The sequence below is a fragment of the Scyliorhinus torazame genome, chromosome 5, assembly GCF_047496885.1.
Source record: "Scyliorhinus torazame isolate Kashiwa2021f chromosome 5, sScyTor2.1, whole genome shotgun sequence".
In the NCBI taxonomy this organism is placed as follows: Eukaryota; Metazoa; Chordata; class Chondrichthyes; order Carcharhiniformes; family Scyliorhinidae; genus Scyliorhinus; species Scyliorhinus torazame.
Window position 1 is genome coordinate 200,649,892 of NC_092711.1, and position 18,122 is coordinate 200,668,013.

Genomic DNA, 18,122 nt, shown 5'->3' on the forward strand with positions numbered 1-18,122 from the left:
CAGTAATTTCCCTACCACTGAAGTAAGGCTCACCGGCCTGTAGTTCCCTGGATTATCTTTGCTACCCTTCTTAAACAGAGGAACAACATTGGCTATTCTCCAGTCCTCCGGGCCATCCCCTGAAGACAGTGAGGATCCAAACATTTCTGTTAAGGCCTCACCAGTTTCCTCTCCAGCCTCCTTCAGTATTCTGGGGTAGATCCCATCAGGCCCTGGGGACTTATCTACCTTAATATTTTTTAAGACACCCAACACCTCATCTTTTTGGACCTCAATGTGACCCAGGCTATCTACACACCCTTCTCCAGACTCAACATCTACCAATTTCTTCTCTTTGGTGAATACTGATGCAAAGTATTCATTTAGTACCTCGCCCATTTCCTCTGGCTCCACACATAGATTCCCTTTCCTATCCTTCAGTGGGCCAACCCTTTCCCTGGCTACCCTCTTGCTTTTTATGTACGTGTAAAAAGCCTTGGGATTTTCCTTAACCCTATTTGCCAATGACTTTTCGTGACCCCTTCTAGCCCTCCTGACTCCTTGCTTAAGTTCCTTCCTACTTTCCTTATATTCCACGCAGACTTCGTCTGTTCCCAGCCTTTTAGCCCTGACAAATGCCTCCTTTTTCTTTTTTGACGAGGCCTACAATATCTCTTGTTATCCAAGGTTCCCGAATATTGCCGTATTTATCCTTCTTCCTCACAGGAACATGCCGGTCCTGAATTCCTTTCAACTGATACTTGAAAGCCTCCCACATGTCAGATGTTGATTTGCCCTCAAACATCCGCCCCCAATCTATGTTCTTCAGTTCCCGCCTAATATTGTTATAATTAGCCTTCCCCCAATTTAGCACATTCATCCTAGGACCACTCTTATCCTTGTCCACCAGTACTTTAAAACTTACTGAATTGTGGTCACTGTTACCGAAATGCTCCCCTACTGAAACATCTACCACCTGGCCGGGCTCATTCCCCAATACCAGGTCCAGTACCATGGTCCTCATGGGGTTTACGCCCCCCCCCCACAAAGTCCAAAGTTCCCCTTCAGCCACCAATGGAGGCTGCCTTCTGCGCCGCTTCAACAGCAACTGCATTTCCACCTGTGGTGGCTCTGGGTTGCGTGAAGTGAATCGAGTATTAGAAAGCTGTTTCCTGGCAGACAGCTGAAGAGGTACTGCTGCGACATTGGTGCCGGACACATGTCATCCGCCAGCATGGCACTGCTGGGTCTACGTCAGAAACCGAGTCATCACCCTCTTGCATGTCCTGGCATGGCAACCCGGACGGCAAGGCCCTCAGACTGAGGGGCAGCTCTTGGTACAGCAAAATGGGTGCCACTGCCGGTCAGACGCCCTGACTTGTGGGCTCACACCTGGTTAATTGGTCCAAATGTTTTTTAGGATCTTCCCCTGACCCACACTTTATACAAGACCGGGCCCATCTGTTCCAGTAATACCCCTGGAAACCAGAATGCAAATATCATATCCCCAATGTGAAATGCCCACTCCGGCGGCCTCAAACCGTCGTGTCTTTTCTGTGATTCCTCTTGCTGCTCGACTTTGGCAATGAGGCTTGGAAAAGTCAAACTCAGCAGAGTCCTGAGATGTCGACCATCAATACCTCTGCAGTAACGATCCCTGTCATCACATGCGGCATCGTACGACAATTAAACAGGAAACTCACCAACTATGTGTCTATAGACACAATCTGTTGCTTCTTCAAGCCCCATTTGAAAGTCTGGACTGCCTGTTCTGCTACTCCATTGGATGAGGAATGATATATGGGACAGTCCGAATACACCAAATGTTGTTTCTCCACATAAACATAACAAACCCCTCACCAGTGAACTGCGTACCATTGTCCATCACGAGGACTACCGGGATCCCATGGGTGCAAAAAGCCCCCCGGTGCTTCTCAATCATGGCCCTGGATGTCGCGGAGATTAACCTGCACATTTCCAACCAATTCGAGTGGGCATCCATCACCACCAGGAACATGGACCCCATGAACGTCCCGTAAAATCCACATGGAGGCGAACCCATCGGCGTCCGAGCCATTACCAAGGGTCATTGATGGGAGTTCCTGGCACACCAGGCTGCTTTTCACAACTCTCTCAATGTCCCCATCTACACCAGGCCAACAATAAGTCCGGGCCAACATTTTCATTTTCCAAGTCCCCAGTGGCCATGTCCTGTAGTCGTGCTTCCTGACCCTGCGGGGGGATGACCACCCGAATGCCCCAAAATATAACGGCATCCTCCAAACTGAACTCGGAGAACATCTGGGTGAAAGACCGAAGAACCTCTGGGAGCTTCTCCTGTTGACCATGCACATACTGATGGAACTTCTCAATGCCAAAAATCACAGCCAAAGCCTCCTTCTTTATCTGCCTGGGACAGCAATCGCCATCCGCCAGGGTCCTTGAAATGAATGCAACGGGGCATTCCATGCCATTGTCCCATCCATGGGCTAGCCCCGTCCCGATGCTATAAGGGGAAGCATCACATGTTAAAATTGGAGGCCTAGCCAGATTACCATGTGTAAGAAGTTGCTTTGAAGACAGACGCATCTTAATGGCAATGAATGCCTCATCCTGAGAAGCACCCAAGCACCATTCCTGCTCCTTGCTCAACAGTACGTGGAGCATGTTACGATACCCTGGGCGAGTGCTCAGTCATTTCTTGCCAGTCCCACAGGCCTCAGAGTTCCAACATAAGTGAATGAACCATAAATTTGTATGAACCTTCTGAGGTCATAAAAACATTGCAGGCAGGACACTGCAGGTGAAGTGCCCACCGGACTTGCCCTCCGGCATTGGGTGTTAAGGCCATTAAAGCTGCAGATATTTTTCCTTTGATCTAGTGGAGGATGTTCTGATCTCCTTTCCCACAACCCCTAGCAGCCTTCAGTATCCTGCCTGCAGCGATTTAAAGCCCACACCAGGTTCCCATTGGACCCAGTGCCCAACGTGACCCTGCCCCTCCTGTTTCCCCCGGCCTATCTCAGGATGTGTTGCACGCTGGACGGCCCAACATGAAATCACTGGGACAATGCGCTCTCACCCTGGAGCAGATTGTACATGCACTTCTGGGCTCACTAACTCCCAACAATCACAAAATGCACGTCCATGATTCACTGATTCTGTATCCAGAGTAACTATCTAAATATAGACATCTGGGAATCAGAAACTGTAAAAATATAATCTCCCTGGCAACAAATGACCTTCCACTGTGCTTGATTCCCATTTGACAGTGTACAGGAGTCTGTCCACTGCTATAAAAGGCTGTGTTATTGGATCGGTTCCTCATTGCGGCTGGTGTGAGTGAGAGAGAGAAGCAGCAGTAACCAGTCACTCTGGATTAAGGTGTTGTCAGTGTGAGAACTTCACTGGTAAACTCTTCTCCATCAAGGAAGCAGTGCAGGTAAGTGGCAAGAAATCAAACTACAAACTGAATAAAGTTATCAAAATTATGAGAAAGAATCATATTCACAACTTTAAATTAAATTACAGCTCAGCTTCAATGATGTTTAAAGTGATTTTCTGAATGTCCGTTTCCCCTTCTAATCTGGGATCTGTTCAAAATATGAATTTATTTTCTTTAGTGTACAGTGTTCAGGAGTCTGTCCACCGCTATAAAAGGCTGTGTTATTGGATCGGTTCCTCATTGCGGCTGGTGTGAGTGAGAGAGAGAAGCAGCAGTAACCAGTCACTCTGGATTAAGGTGTTGTCAGTGTGAGAACTTCACTGGTAAACTCTTCTCCATCAAGGAAGCAGTGCAGGTAAGTGGCAAGAAATCAAACTACAAACTGAATAAAGTTATCAAAATTATGAGAAAGAACCATAGTCACAACTTTAAATTAAATTACAGCTCAGCTTTAATGATGTGTAAAGTGATTTGCTGAATGTCCTTTTCCCCTTCTAATCTGGGATCTATTCAAAATATGAATTTCTTTAAAAAAAATAAAAAATTTAGAGTACCCAAATCCTTTTTTTTTTCAATTAAGGGGCAATTTAGCGTGGCCAAACCAGCTACCCTGCACAACTTTTGGGTTGTGGGGGTGAAACCCATGCAAACACGGAGAGAATGTGCAAACTCCACAAAGACAGTAACCCAGAGACGGGATCAAACCTGGGACCTCGGCGCCGTGCGAGGAGACCTCTCCTGGGAGGAGAGACAGCCGGGACAGTGAAAACAGCGCGGGAGGAGAGACAGCCGGCACAGTGAAGACAGCGCGGGAGGAGAGACAGCCGGGACAGTGAAAACAGCGCGGGTGGAGAGACAGCCGGGACAGTGAAAACAGCGCGGGAGGAGAGACAGCCGGCACAGTGAAGACAGCGCGAGAGGAGAGACAGCCGGGACATTGAAAACAGCGCGAGAGGCGAGTGAGCCGGGACACTGAAAACAGCGCGGGAGGAGAGACAGCCGGGACATTGAAAACAGCGCGAGAGGAGAGACAGCCGGCACAGTGAAAACAGCGCGGGAGGAGAGACAGCCGGCACAGTGAAAACAGCGCAAGAGGAGAAACAGCCGGGAGAGCGAAAACAGAGCGGGAGGACAGACAGCCGGGACATTGAAAACAGCGCGGGAGGAGAGACAGCCGGCACAGTGAAAACAGCGCGGGAGGAGAGACAGCCGGGACAGTGAAAACAGCGCGGGAGGAGAGACAGCCAGGACATTGAAAACAGCGCGGGAGGAGAGACAGCCGGCACAGTGAAAACAGCGCGGGAGGAGAGACAGCCGGCACAGTGAAAACAGCGCGGGAGGAGAGACAGCCGGGACAGTGCAAACAGCGCGGGAGGAGAGACAGCCGGCACAGTGAAAACAGCACGGGAGGAGAGACAGCCGGGAGAGCGAAAACAGAGCGGGAGGAGAGACAGCCGGGACAGTGAAAACAGCGCGGGAGGAGAGACAGCCGGGACAGTGAAAACAGCGCGGGAGGAGAGACAGCCGGGACATTCAAAACAGCGCGGGAGGAGAGACAGCCGGGACAGTGAAAACAGCGCGGGAGGAGAGACAGCCGGCACAGTGAAAACAGCGCGGGAGGAGAGACAGCCGGGACATTGAAAACAGCGCGGGAGGAGAGACAGCCGGGACATTGAAAACAGCGCGAGAGGAGAGACAGCCGGGAGAGCGAAAACAGCGCGGGAGGAGAGACAGCCGGGACATTCAAAACAGCGCGAGAGGAGAGACAGCCGGGACAGTGAAAACAGCACGGGAGGAGAGACAGCCGGGAGAGCGAAAACAGCGCGGGAGGAGAGACAGCCGGGACAGTGAAAACAGCGCGGGAGGAGAGATAGTCGGGAAAGTGAAAACAGCGAGGGAGGAGAGACAGCCGGCACAGTGAAAACAGCGCGAGAGGAGAGACAGCCGGGACATTCAAAACAGCGCGAGAGGAGAGACAGCCGGCACAGTGAAAACAGCGCGGGAGGAGAGACAGCCGGCACAGTGAAAACAGCGCGAGAGGAGAGACAGCCGGGACATTCAAAACAGCGCGAGAGGAGAGACAGCCGGCACAGTGAAAACAGCGCGGGAGGAGAGACAGCTGGCAGAGAGAAAACAGCTCGGGAGGAGAGACAGCCGGCACAGTGAAAATAGCGCGGGAGGAGAGACAGCCGGCACAGTGAAAACAGCGCGGGAGGAGAGACAGTGAAACAGCGCGGGAGGAGAGACTGCCGGCACAGTGAAAACACAGTGAAAACAGCGCGGGAGGAGAGACAGCCGGGACATTGAAAACAGCGCGGGAGGAGAGACAGCCGGGACATTGAAAACAGCCCGGGAGGAGAGACAGCCGGGACATTGAAAACAGCGCGGGAGGAGAGACAGCCGGGACATTGAAAACAGCGCGAGAGGAGAGACAGCCGGGACATTGAAAACAGCGCGGGAAGAGAGTCAGTGAAACAGCACGGGAGGAGAGACAGCCGGCACAGTGAAAACAGCGCGGGAGGAGAGACAGCCGGCACATTGAAAACAGCGCGGGAGGAGAGACAGCCGGCACAGTGAAAACAGCGCGGGAGGAGAGACAGCCGGCACAGTGGAAACAGCGCGGGAGGAGAGACAGCCGGGACATTGAAAACAGCGCGGGAGGAGAGACAGCCGGGACAGTGAAAACAGCGCTAGAGGAGAGACAGCCGGCACAGTGAAAACAGCGCGAGAGGAGAGACAGCCGGGACAGTGAAAACAGCGCGAGAGGAGAGACAGCCGGCACAGTGAAAACAGCGCGGGAGGAGAGACAGCCGGGACATTGAAAACAGCGCGAGAGGAGAGAAAGCCGGGACATTGAAAACAGCGCGGGAGGAGAGACAGCCGGCACAGTGAAAACAGCCCGGGAGGAGAGACAGCCGGCACAGTGAAAACAGCGCGGGAGGAGAGACAGCCGGGACATTGAAAACAGCGGGGGAGGAGAGACAGCCGGGACATTGAAACCTGCGTGGGAGGAGAGACAGCCGGGACAGTGAAAACAGTGCGGGAGCAGAGACAGCCGGCACAGTGAAAACAGCGCGGGAGGAGAGACAGCCGGCACAGTGAAGACAGCACGGGAGGAGAGACAGCCGGCACAGCGAAAACAGCGCGGGAGGAGAGACAGCCGGCACAGTGAAGACAGCGCGGGAGGAGAGACAGCCGGCACAGTGAAAACAGCGCGGGAGGAGAGACAGCCGGGGCATTGAAAACAGCGTGGGAAATTCATAATGCTGAAGTGCAAAGGGACTTGGGAGTCCTAGTCCAGGAGTCAAGGTAAACCTGCAGGTTGAGTCCATAATTAAGAAAGCAAATGCAATGTTGTAATTTATCTCAAGAGACTTGGAATATAAAAGCAGGGATGTACTTCTGAAGCTTTATAAAGCACTAGTTAGGCCTCATTTAGAATACTGTGAGCAATTTTGGGCCCCACACCTCAGGAAGGACATATTGGCACTGGAGCAGGTCCAGCGGAGATTCACACGGATGATCCCAGGAATGGTAGGCCTAACATACTATGAACGTCTGAGGATCCTGGGATTATATTCATTGGACTTCAGAAGGTTGAGGGGAGACCTAATAGAAACTTACAAGATAATGAATGGCTTAGATAGGGTGGACGTAGGGAAGTTGTTTCCAATAGCAGGGGAGGCTAGGACCCGGGGGCACAGCCTTAGAATAAAAGGGAGTCACTTTAGAACAGAGATGAGGAGAAATTTCTTCAGCCAGAGAGTGGTGGGCCTGTGGAATTCATTGCCACAGAGCGCGGTGGAGGCCGGGACGTTGTGTCTTTAAGACAGAAGTTGATAAATTCTTGATTTCTCGAGGAATTAAGGGCTATGGAGAGAGAGCGGGTAAATGGATTTGAAATCAGCCATAATTGAATGGTGGAGCGGATTCGGTGGGCCGAATGGCCTTATTTCCGCTCCTATGTCTTATGGTCTTATTAGTGGCTATTCCTAATGGTGGTCTCATTATTCCCAGCATTTGTGCCCATGTCACAATACTTTGTGTCGTCCTGTGATGGGGATGGTCCTGCGTGATGCACATAAGGGACTACGTATCCCAAATAGCAGGAGCCTTCCCAATTTTCTGGTAACCAGAAACCTTATGGCCACAGATAAAATACGTGCTGTAATCTGCAGTCACGTTTCCTTTACTATCAGTCATCATTAGTCTAATCGGATACCCTTCCCAGGAGCCTCCACTAGTTTGATTTTCAACTCCTGACCAATCAAAGATGAATAATCCTTTAGCTGTAAGCTGGAACATAGGGGGTTGCCAATTCAAGGTCTGATCACACTGACTCGTGCCTACTGAGTGGGTCCCATATGTTTTATGATTCTTAAAGCATTTGCTTCCTTTTGGGACTCCAGTACAATCAGGGCTGTTGACTTGTTACATTAAACCTAGGCCCCCACCATTCCTCAAACCTATTCATATCGTATCCAGCTAATCTACAATCAAACATATTCTGTGTATCTTCTCCACGTCCTGTACTATTTTGTCTTAGAGCCCATTCTGCTACCTCTTTACTGGTCGCGCCATCATTCTCTTCTGGTCAGCGTTTCACCTTTTCATGTATTTTTTTTTTTCAGTGGTTTCACACATGGCCTGGGCATATTTTAGTGATGCCTCATCTGCCCATATTAAGGCTACTTCTGCTGGAGTCATTGGGGGTTTAGTTCCAGTTGTCATGGGACGTTCTATTAATATCTCATACGGGGTTAAACCCTTATTACTGATTTCTCAGGGCATACATTACTGTGGGTATGGCATCTGGCCATAGCAGCCCATTTTGTTGACACACTTTTGTAACTGCAGTTTTAATTATTCCATCCAATTCAACCATTCCTAGCATCACCTCTTTTGGTTGGAAAAGACTCTACCCACCGTGAAAACATGTCCACGATCACCAATTATTCCTTTGACAAATCATCCATGTGCGAGCTACTTTTTCAATTGTTACCGTAATACCTCGAGCATACCATTGTTGACATATGGCATGTGTCATTCCTCCTTTGTCCACATGAGCCTGCCCATGGGCAAGGCGACATAGTGGCAAAAACAGACTTCTGGGGCATGCTGCATGGGTATTTGGATGGATCCAGATTTGATGATTGTCTTGATAGCAACCCACTTTTAGCTAAGAGCGATGCTCCTGTAGCGAGGCTTGCTCCTGTGCCTGCTTTAACTTTGGTTCTGTTATGGTGGACGGAAGTTCAACTGCAGCAGCTTGTAGTTGTGGCTGCTCTTTGAGAGCCACTTCCTTCACTATTTTATCTGCAAATCTATTACCACTGGAGACTTCATCGTCTGCAGCAGTATGCGCTTCAAACTTTAAAACGGCTATCTTGCTGGGCAGCTGAACAGCACCTCGTAAATTTATAACCAATTTAGCATGTTTAATAGGTTGGTCGGAGGAAGTCATGAATCCCCTGTTTTTCCATAATTGGCCCAAATCATGTAGTACCCCAAAGCGGATCATGAATCAGTATAAATATTGACTGTTTTATTTTTAGCTAGAATACATGCTTTAGTAAGGGCAAACTATTCGGCCGCTTGAGCAGACGTTCCCGAAGGCAGAGCAAAAGCTTCCACTACCTTGAATGGAGTTACTATTGCATAACCGGCCAAGAGGGTCATATCATTTGGTCGGTTTGCTGACCCATCAGTGAAAAAGATGATGTCTGGATTGTCTAGTAGGTGACTCAATAAATCAGGTCGAGGGGTTATGGTGGCTTCAACCAATTGTAAACAGCCATGATCATACATATGTTCTGCTTCTGAGGGCGCAGGCAAGACTGTAGCAGGGTGACAGCTGGCGCTCGCTTGTAGGTAAAGTTGGTTTTAGAGAGGATTACTTCGTAACCAGTGCGTTAATGTTTCCTGCAGAACCTAAAGGGGCGGAGAACTTGGAATGATGCCATTTACGTCTTTTCACGTAATCTAAAAACTTATTCATGTTCAATTACTTTTATTCGGAAAGACATTTTCTTTCTTTTAAACTGATTTTAATTTCCAATGTTTCAGTGCATTAGAGAAATCTCAACACAAATCACTTAAGTTATAATCTCGGTCTCACAATGACAGACGATAAAAAAATACAGCCCACTTAGCACTTCATCCTTTGACTAAAATTAATTGGTTAAACAAAACACTACAGATTCTCACAGCTCACAAATATCACAGTTAACCGTTAACCTTATCTCACGGCTACAGACAAATCTGAATTCCCTTTCCAACTGGAACCCATCGGTTACGCTTTTACCTTCATCTTCTATTTCTTTTACTCCCCTGTTTTTTTGTTTTGAGAGGGGGGGTCAGCTTTATTAGATTCCTATGGGGGACATAAAGGTTTTCCTACCTCATTCCGTTGCTTTATGATTGTTTCTTTTCATTTTCTTACTCATTTTGACTCCCTTATCTGTCTTCTTTCAGGAGTTCACCTTCTTTCTCGCTCCGGATATCTTTACCGAGGCTTCGGGACCACCTGTGAGGGGGCATCGAGTTTAATGCTCATCGTTCCTTCTGAAAAATACTTTAGAGGATATACATATAACAACAAGGACCGCGGGAAATTATTAACAAATACTACAAGGAGCGCTCACTTGTATCAGTCCTTTTGCTGTTGATTGTTCAGTTTTTTTTAGTCTCTAAGGCACCTTTGTTCTTCTCATGCAGCTATAGTTAATTTATTAATTAGGATAACTCTCATTAGCATGAGTCACTGGCCAGTAATTAAGGCTGCCAAGCGGCGGACCCCCCTTTCAGCTGGGGTCACGCTATGGCTTTCTCCCTTTCAGCTGAGAGAGTCCTGTTTCGAGATTCATTTCAGGGTTCACTTCCCTTTAAATTTGGGAAACTGCACGACTACGTCAATTTGTTGAAGAAATTATACGTCAGCACTTTGAGTTTTCACCAAAGGTCCTTTAATTAAACACGAAGTTCGTGGGGAGTTGAAGGGACTACAGTAATTCCAAATGTTCCCACTTTACAGAGGTAAAGGCAGGCAATTTATATGATACAGTAAGCAATATCTAGGACAGAAAGCATTCTTTAGATTAGCAAGTGACAGAAAACCGAGCAGGCCGGAGTTAGATTTTAATAACAGGTCTTGGGTTCCTTGCCTAAGAAAAATAATAATTGTATGCTGTCACCTGAGGAAGGAGCAGCGCTCCGAAAGCTAGTGACATCGAAACAAACCTGTTGGACTTTAACCTGGTGTTGTAAGACTTCGTACTGTGCTCACCCCAGTCCAACGCCGGCATCTCCACATCAAGCAAACTAATGTGCAGCTGAACGCTTGTTTACATTGTATGACCTTCTGACTATTTCATACAGAACTTCTTGACTGAAATAAGGCTAAATATCCATCATGCTTTGCCAAGTGCCTATTTCCATGAAATATAGTCAAGCAGCTGGTTAAAATGAATGCAGGGTATTAACGTAACTAATCTGCCAACTAAAGTCCCTTCTACAATACCTAAAGGCATACGATTGAAACAAAATCTTCCAAAGGGCGTGTTAAATGTGCAGAGTTGTCTGCTCGAGTCGTCAAGTTGCATTTGACAAAATCCCTGTGATGCGTCTAACTTTTTAAAGATGCGTGCATTCGCCATCTCATTCGCCATCTCAGTTGTGACCTCCTCGTGCTTTGGTATGGGATAGCGTTCACTTCTTTTGTTCTTATTGAGGTCCTTGTAATCAATGCAGATGCGTAGATCACCGGACAGTTTTTAAACGCAAACCAGTGAACTGACCCGGTCAGTCGGTTTAGTGACTCATGAGATTATCCTTTGGTTCTGAAGTCGGTCTAGTTCTTGCTTCAATCTTTCTCACAAAGGAGTAGGAATTCTCCTAGGCGGATGTCCCACTGGCTTGGCATCCTTCCTTAATAGGATTTTATATTGGAATGGTAGTGTACCCATGCCTCTGAAAACATCAAGATATTGATTCAAAATGCATTGGATATCATCATCCAATAGTGGTGTAGATGCGGTCGCTAAATAAATATGCTGCACGAGACACGCAATTCTTTAAATGCTTGTGCACCTAGAAATGAAAATTTGTCACTCTTGACAATCTCAAATCTTAAGATCTTTTCCATTTGTTTATTGGAGATTTTTAAATGGCATGACCCTATTGAAGAAATCAAGTTGCCGTTATAGTCTTTCAGTCTGCAGGCTGCTGGAAGTATCTCAGGTCCATCTTGAAGCTTGTTGAGATCCAGCCTTGAGAGCAGGTTAACTGAAGCGCCAGTGTCCAATTTAAACAGAATTGGGCAGTTGTTAACTTGTACGACTGTGTTCCATTCATTATTAAAATTTACTTAATTAATTTGTTTAGGATCGTTTGTTGTTTCATTGGATTCTTCACACATCTCCATTATGCCAACAAAGAACATGTTTTCCAGTGAGTAATTGTCAGTATCGGATGATAAATTCTCTTCTTTTTCTTGTGATTTGATACTGGGGACATTAATCTGCCTGTAGTTTTGTTTAGCAGGTTCAAATGCGAGCGAAGAACTGCACTGTGCAGCAAAATGATTTAATTTGCCACATTTAGAGCATTGTTTACCATGTGCTGGACATTTCTTCTTTAAGTGGGAGGTTCCACATTAAGAACACGTCATGACGTTGACGTCATGACGCACAACACATCTTCGGGCATGCGCAGATCGGCTTTCGTCCGTCTCGCAATTTTTCACAAATGCGCATGTGCAGGGCTTTAGTGCACGTGTGCAAGGTGGTTGCCATCTGAAACATGCTTCTTCATCTTTTGCGACACCATTTTTACACACTAAACCTTGTGGTGGATTTTCGCGTCTTTTTCACGGATATAATACTCTTGGTACTGATTCTTACTTTGCTGATGTGCTCGGCATTTTTCAATCGCTATTTCTGACGTTAAATCTTGTTGTCTCAAAAGTCTTTCTCTGAGGGGCTCATCATTTATCCCAAATGCAACCTGGTCACGAATTAAAGAATCATGCAGTGCTGCAAAGTTACAGGATTGAGCTAGAAGTTTTAAGTCTGTCACAAAGTTCGTAAACGATTCCCCTGTTTTTGCAATCTCTTATGTAAAATGAAGTGTTCAAATGTCACCTTTGTTTGGATCTTGCAGTGATCGTCGAATTTACTTTTAATAACATCAAATTTAGCTTTGTCCTGACCAGCAGAGTACTGAAAGGAGTTGTCTTTTTCAATTGCACGCTGTCCTGCCATTGTTAAGAGCAATGCAATTTTACAAGCATCAGTTGCATTAGTTAAGTCTGCAGCTTCCACATATATTTGAAATTGCTGATTAAACAGTTCCAATTTGCATTCAAATTACCGATCATCCTTTGGTGATGTGGAGCTTGTGCGTGGTCCATCGAGGCGTATGTCTTCGAAGGATTCATTTGTTGCGATGCTTCTCCAGTTGAACAGCTGCTACGGTTTTCTTTTTCTGATCTAATTATATCACTCTAGCTAGTTTACTGAAGCCAAAACCTGGTACCATGTTATATTATGTGATCGTAATACGTCGTTACTGTTTGCTTTACTTCCAAAATGGTCTGATGGTTAGATATAAATGAAACTACCAATCTCCAATTTAAAGCAAATTACGTTGAATGAATAATGAATATAAATACTAATGAGTTTGTTCACTCTACAGAACAAAAACTGATGATAAAGTAAATCAAAAGAAATATTAACTATGTTTAACTACACGTGCCAACTAAGCTATATCTCTCTATATCTCAGCTATATCTCTGCTGTCTAGACACTCCTGGTTCAAAGAGAGGGAGGATCTTCCAGGTTCAGTTTATATACCTGAATCTAGTGCTACCATCTAGTGGCATCATCTAACACTATGATGCAGTTGTTAACCCTTCATACACCATCAGATATACAGATCACTACAGGTCCCTCACGGGCTGCTGGGTCCTCAGGGTGTGCTGCGAGTTCCGGCACATGAGCCGCTGCCTTGAGCATTTGCAGACGCTGCTGCTACCGCTGTCTCCGGTCTGGCTGCCCAGCCTAGCAGCAGCACCACTCGCGCCTGTTCTGTGGGGTCCAAAATACTGTCCATAGTGTTGAATATCTGTAAGGCATTGGGCTAGGCTGTTAGACAGAGAAACAGCAGTGGCTGCCACCCCAGGACTCTCCATTCCCCCATTGATTCCTCCTCCCCCACACCCGGAATGCCCTGCCCACACACTCCAGGCTGCAGCGGGCTGCCCTCAATGGACCCTAGACCCTGAATCTCAGACACCCGCTCATAACTTCACCTGAACTGGGAGCTGGTCCCCTACCCGTTGCACTCACCCACCCCCCGGCTGCGATCATGATCCAGAGCTGTGTACCATCCCCTGGGTGTATGGATGTTGGCTGCTGCATGTGTGGTCTTGTCTCCTGCACTGTTTAGACATCATGGTCTGATCAGAATGCTGGGCAATGACTCCCACATGCTACATGTTGCGCACACCCATGGAATCCACTTGGATTGTGCAAAATGCTCACTTAACCACGTTTGCTAATTCCCTATAAGCAATAGCCTTCACCCGCACTGCCAGATGCCTCGGCAGATGGTGGGGGTTATGAGTGGTCTGGGGGCAGACAGTCAGGGACAAGGGTTTCCCCCGGAATGGGTACACAGGATCCAGGGGTTGACATAGTGGTGCCGCACGCAGTTGCCCCCTAGTGCCTCCTTCCCAACCTCCCATCATGGCCCACCCTTGCGAAGGCAGCCCCAACCCCCACAGCCGAGCGACCCCCACCCCACCACCATGCAATGGGGAAGCAGCAAAGATGGCTACTCACCTTCTCGGCTCCCCGCAGCAACTCTTCGGCCAGGTTCATGTTTTTCAAAATGAGTACTAATCGGTGCCAACGTGACCACTTGCTGGGGAGGCCGATGAATCAGGTGAGGACACTGGATATGGGGTCCCCCTCGTTAATTGTGGAAATACGGCTCAAGTGGTGATAATTGGCTTTTTGCCATGCTACGGCGAGATCCCAATTTTGTCTAAAGGAGTACCGCAAACTGTTCGGTGCCTGGAACGATTCTCATTTTCAGCCTTCCCGTTATTCACCAACCTTGTTTTACTCAAGCGAGAGTGGAGCGAGGTCGGAGAATCGGACCCATCATTACCTTCTTTCCCTCTGTCCCTCACTTTCCCTGTTCTCCCATATCCTGCTGGTCTCCATTTCCCTCAATTAAATTCTCTTCAGTTCCACTCCTATTGGAACATGAAATCCAATTTAACAGTGTAATTGAGGTGGGAATTTTCTCCTCTCAGGAATTCCTGCCCCCATACTCTCCTCTCTTCTCCATTGCCTTGCTGCCTTCTCTCCCACCTTCAGATAATGGAACAACTCATTCATCCAGTTCACATCCCATGATTTGAAAACACTTGGGCGGGATTCTCTGTCGCCGACGTCGAAATCGAGATCGGCGATCGGGCGGAGAATGGATTCTGACGCAGGAATCAGGGCCGGCACAGGTTTGACACTGATCTGCCATGCTCCGCCCCCTCCAATCTGGTATCATACTGACACGCGCCGCGCACCAGCTCAACGGCGTTGGCGCGTCATCGGCCGGCTACGCCCCCCGATGGGCCGAGTTCTCGACGGCACGGTCCCAACCGTGCGGGAATCTGGCGTGCCAGCAGCGGACTATGTCCAGCGCTGCCACACTCAGCCGGGATCATTGCCGCAGGCAGGGTGGGCTTCTGCTAGGGCTGGGTGGACTGGTGGGGGGTTTCCAGGGGGTGGGCTGTGGGATCACGGTTGGCGGGCTGGGTCGCGCACAACCTGCTCATTGTTGTATGCCATGACCGGTTTAGGTTGCCAGCCGTGCTTATGCATGGCCCGGGACCCTGTCATTCTCTGTGCGTTTTTTGGCACGTGGAAGTTGCATTCGGCGCGAAAGTCCACATATGCTCCGCTGGCGTCAGCACTTGGTCTCCCAAATGGAGAATCCAGCCCTTTATCTTTCCATGATACTGTGAGACCTTTCTCTGCCTTTGACTTGAATTACAATACACAGTACCCTGTTTAAATTCCAGTTCCTGTTGTCCCTTTGACTTTAATCTTCCTGGAATCTTTCTCTTCAATCCCTGTTTCATAATCTTCATGGACCCAAGGGTATATTCCAATTGTTCAATCTGTGAAAGTCATGGAATATCAGCTCCCACACTAGTGAGGAGGAACTCGGGTAGACTGCAACATTCAAACTCGACACAGGTGCGAGGGCCAACCTCATCAATTTATCAGATTTAAAGGAGCTGAGAATTAAACTGCAGGGAGTAAACAAAACAATATTGTTAAGAGACTACAACGGAAATGAAATTGCGATGTTCGCAGCATGTGAACTCGATGTCAATTTGAAAAACAGAATTCACACGTTGAAATTTTCCATTGTAGCAGCGGAACATGAATCTCTGCTAGAAGTAGAATCATGTGAGGAACTTCAGCTAGTTAAATGTGTTTACAGTGCAGACAACGCTGCAACCAGATAACATGCATCGGTAGATTCTATCCTGAAGGAATTTCCTGAGATATTTCAAGGCTTTGGCACTTAATCTTACACGTACAAAATCCAACGCGAAGCCAGTGATTCACGCACTGAGACATGTATCAGCTCCATTGAGAGACAAATTAAAGGCTGAGATAGAGAGGATGGCAGCTTTAGGCATAATTAAACACATAGAAGAATCTACAGACTGGGTAAACTATGGTTTGTGTCAAGAAGCGCAATGGAGGCCTACAAATCTGTACGGGCCCTAAAGATCTGCACCTCAACATTAAAAGAGAGCATTATCCGATACCGAAAAGGGAAGAAATAACATGTGAGATGGTAGGAGCAACATGTTTCAGTAAGTTAGACGCGTCACAAGGCTTCTGGCAACTTAAATTAGATAAAGAAAGCATGAAGTTATGTATGTTCCAACACATCCTTTGGAAGATATTGCTTCTTAAGGATGCCATTTGGCATAATTTCTGCTTCAGAAACTTTTCATCATGCCATGGAGCACATAGTGGAAAGGATTCCAGGAGTCCGAGTTTATGTGGATGCCATAATCATATGGGGTCAACACAGGAAGAACCTGACAAAGGCTTCTCAGAGTCCTGAAGAGCATTAAAAAGAATGGCTTGAAGTTGAACAGTATGAAATGTCAAATCGGTATGGACAGCGTCACTTTCCTGGGAGACAAGCTCTCCGCACAAGGCGTTCAACCTGATCAAGATAAAATAAAGGTATATTACGAATGTTAGGGATGGTAAATTTTGTTGGGAAATTCATTCCCAATCTTGCAGCTAAAACTGCACACCTCACAGAAACTATCATGAAAGACGCAATATTTCAATGGTCTACTAGCCATGAACAGGAATGGCAAGCATTGCAAGTATCATTGACAACAGCGCCAATCCTGACGTTTATCGACACAGCGAAAAATACGAAAATTTTGACGAACAAATCAAAGGATGGCTTGGGAGCTGTCCTACTGCAGTTGGATGAGGACGTGCAGGTCTATGTGAACCTCGTCACTGAGTCTCTGCCAGTATCTGACAACAAATCAAAATCAGAAACCACCAAAGACACAGTCTTGCAAAAGATGAGAACATATCTCCATGAGGGATGGCCTAACGGTTCCTGCTCCAGTTTTTATAATGTAAGAGCAGAGTTAAGTGATGCAAATGGATTTTTGCTGCGAAAACAAAGAATTGTGATTCCACAATCATGAAGGTCAATGATCCTAACAAAACTCCATGAAGGGTGTGGTGTTGGGTGCTCTGGTGCACAGATGAGCCAACACAGTTGTATGTGGTACAACTCTATTTTATTATAACTCTTATAATACAGTTCGTTCTGGATACTCTGCACGTGCTGTCTCCCTGAGTGTCCCCGGCAATAGCTGTGTCCTGGTTCTCCTCTGCAGCTCTTACTGACCACCAGGGGTCGTGTCTGTGCTTTTATATCTTTCTGTCATTGGTTGTGGTGTTGTGTGTTCTGATTTGTCTGTTGGTGTGTCTATCATGATGTGTGTGTTTGAATATCATGACATCCCCCCTTTTTACAAAGACAAGTGCCTACGTGGTTATAAATATAATTGTGTCGTGAGTGCATCTAAGAGTGTGCGTTTGTGTTGTGTACAGCGTGTGTTTATGACGTAACTATTTACATGGGGCGATGTCGGGTGCGTCACACTAACAAGGTTGTACCATAACAAAACTTGGATGCGAGAGAAAAAAAAACTTGAACATTGGTCCGGTCAGACGATGTCTGGAACAATAAACAACAACAGGTTATAATACAGAAGTGTTTGACTTTTTGAACGTATAAACAGCGTTATAAGTCCAGTCTAATGGGTGACCGCCTCAAGAATGGGCTGGTCCTCAAGCCGGTTCAGCTGTGGAGATTTGGGGTCACACTGGTTCACCTTGGACTGTTGGAGGTGATGCTGTTGCCGAAGTCTCTACTTCACCATTTGTTGTACTTCATGCAGTGCTTGGTTTTTTTCATTCTTGCAAATATAACATTCAACATCTTTGTTAGTGGTGCCCTGGCTGTGGTTTGGTTCTGGTGGCGATGGAAGGGGCATGATCCGTGGCATCTCCACGAAGTCATCCTTGGGAACCAGTGGAGGATCCGGCGTGTGCGTACGGTGCAGTTG

At 47.3% G+C, this 18,122-nt stretch overlaps 1 protein-coding gene across 6 annotated transcripts in view; it reads left to right on the top strand.

The window, feature by feature from the left end:
* The first annotated feature begins 3,232 nt into the window (after window positions 1-3,232).
* The window catches only part of LOC140420877 (interferon-inducible GTPase 5-like), a 52,918-nt gene continuing 38,028 nt past the window's right edge, over window positions 3,233-18,122 (top strand). For 2 of the 6 annotated variants that reach the window (XM_072504981.1, XM_072504982.1), the window contains exons 1-2: window positions 3,234-3,421; window positions 3,603-3,779. Coding sequence is in view for 2 of the 6 variants with exons in the window: in XM_072504978.1 (XP_072361079.1) it covers window positions 11,848-11,872 (25 nt within the window). In the remaining 4 variants the exon portion in view is untranslated. The other 4 variants (XM_072504978.1, XM_072504977.1, XR_011946627.1 and 1 more) reach the window with 4 other exon arrangements.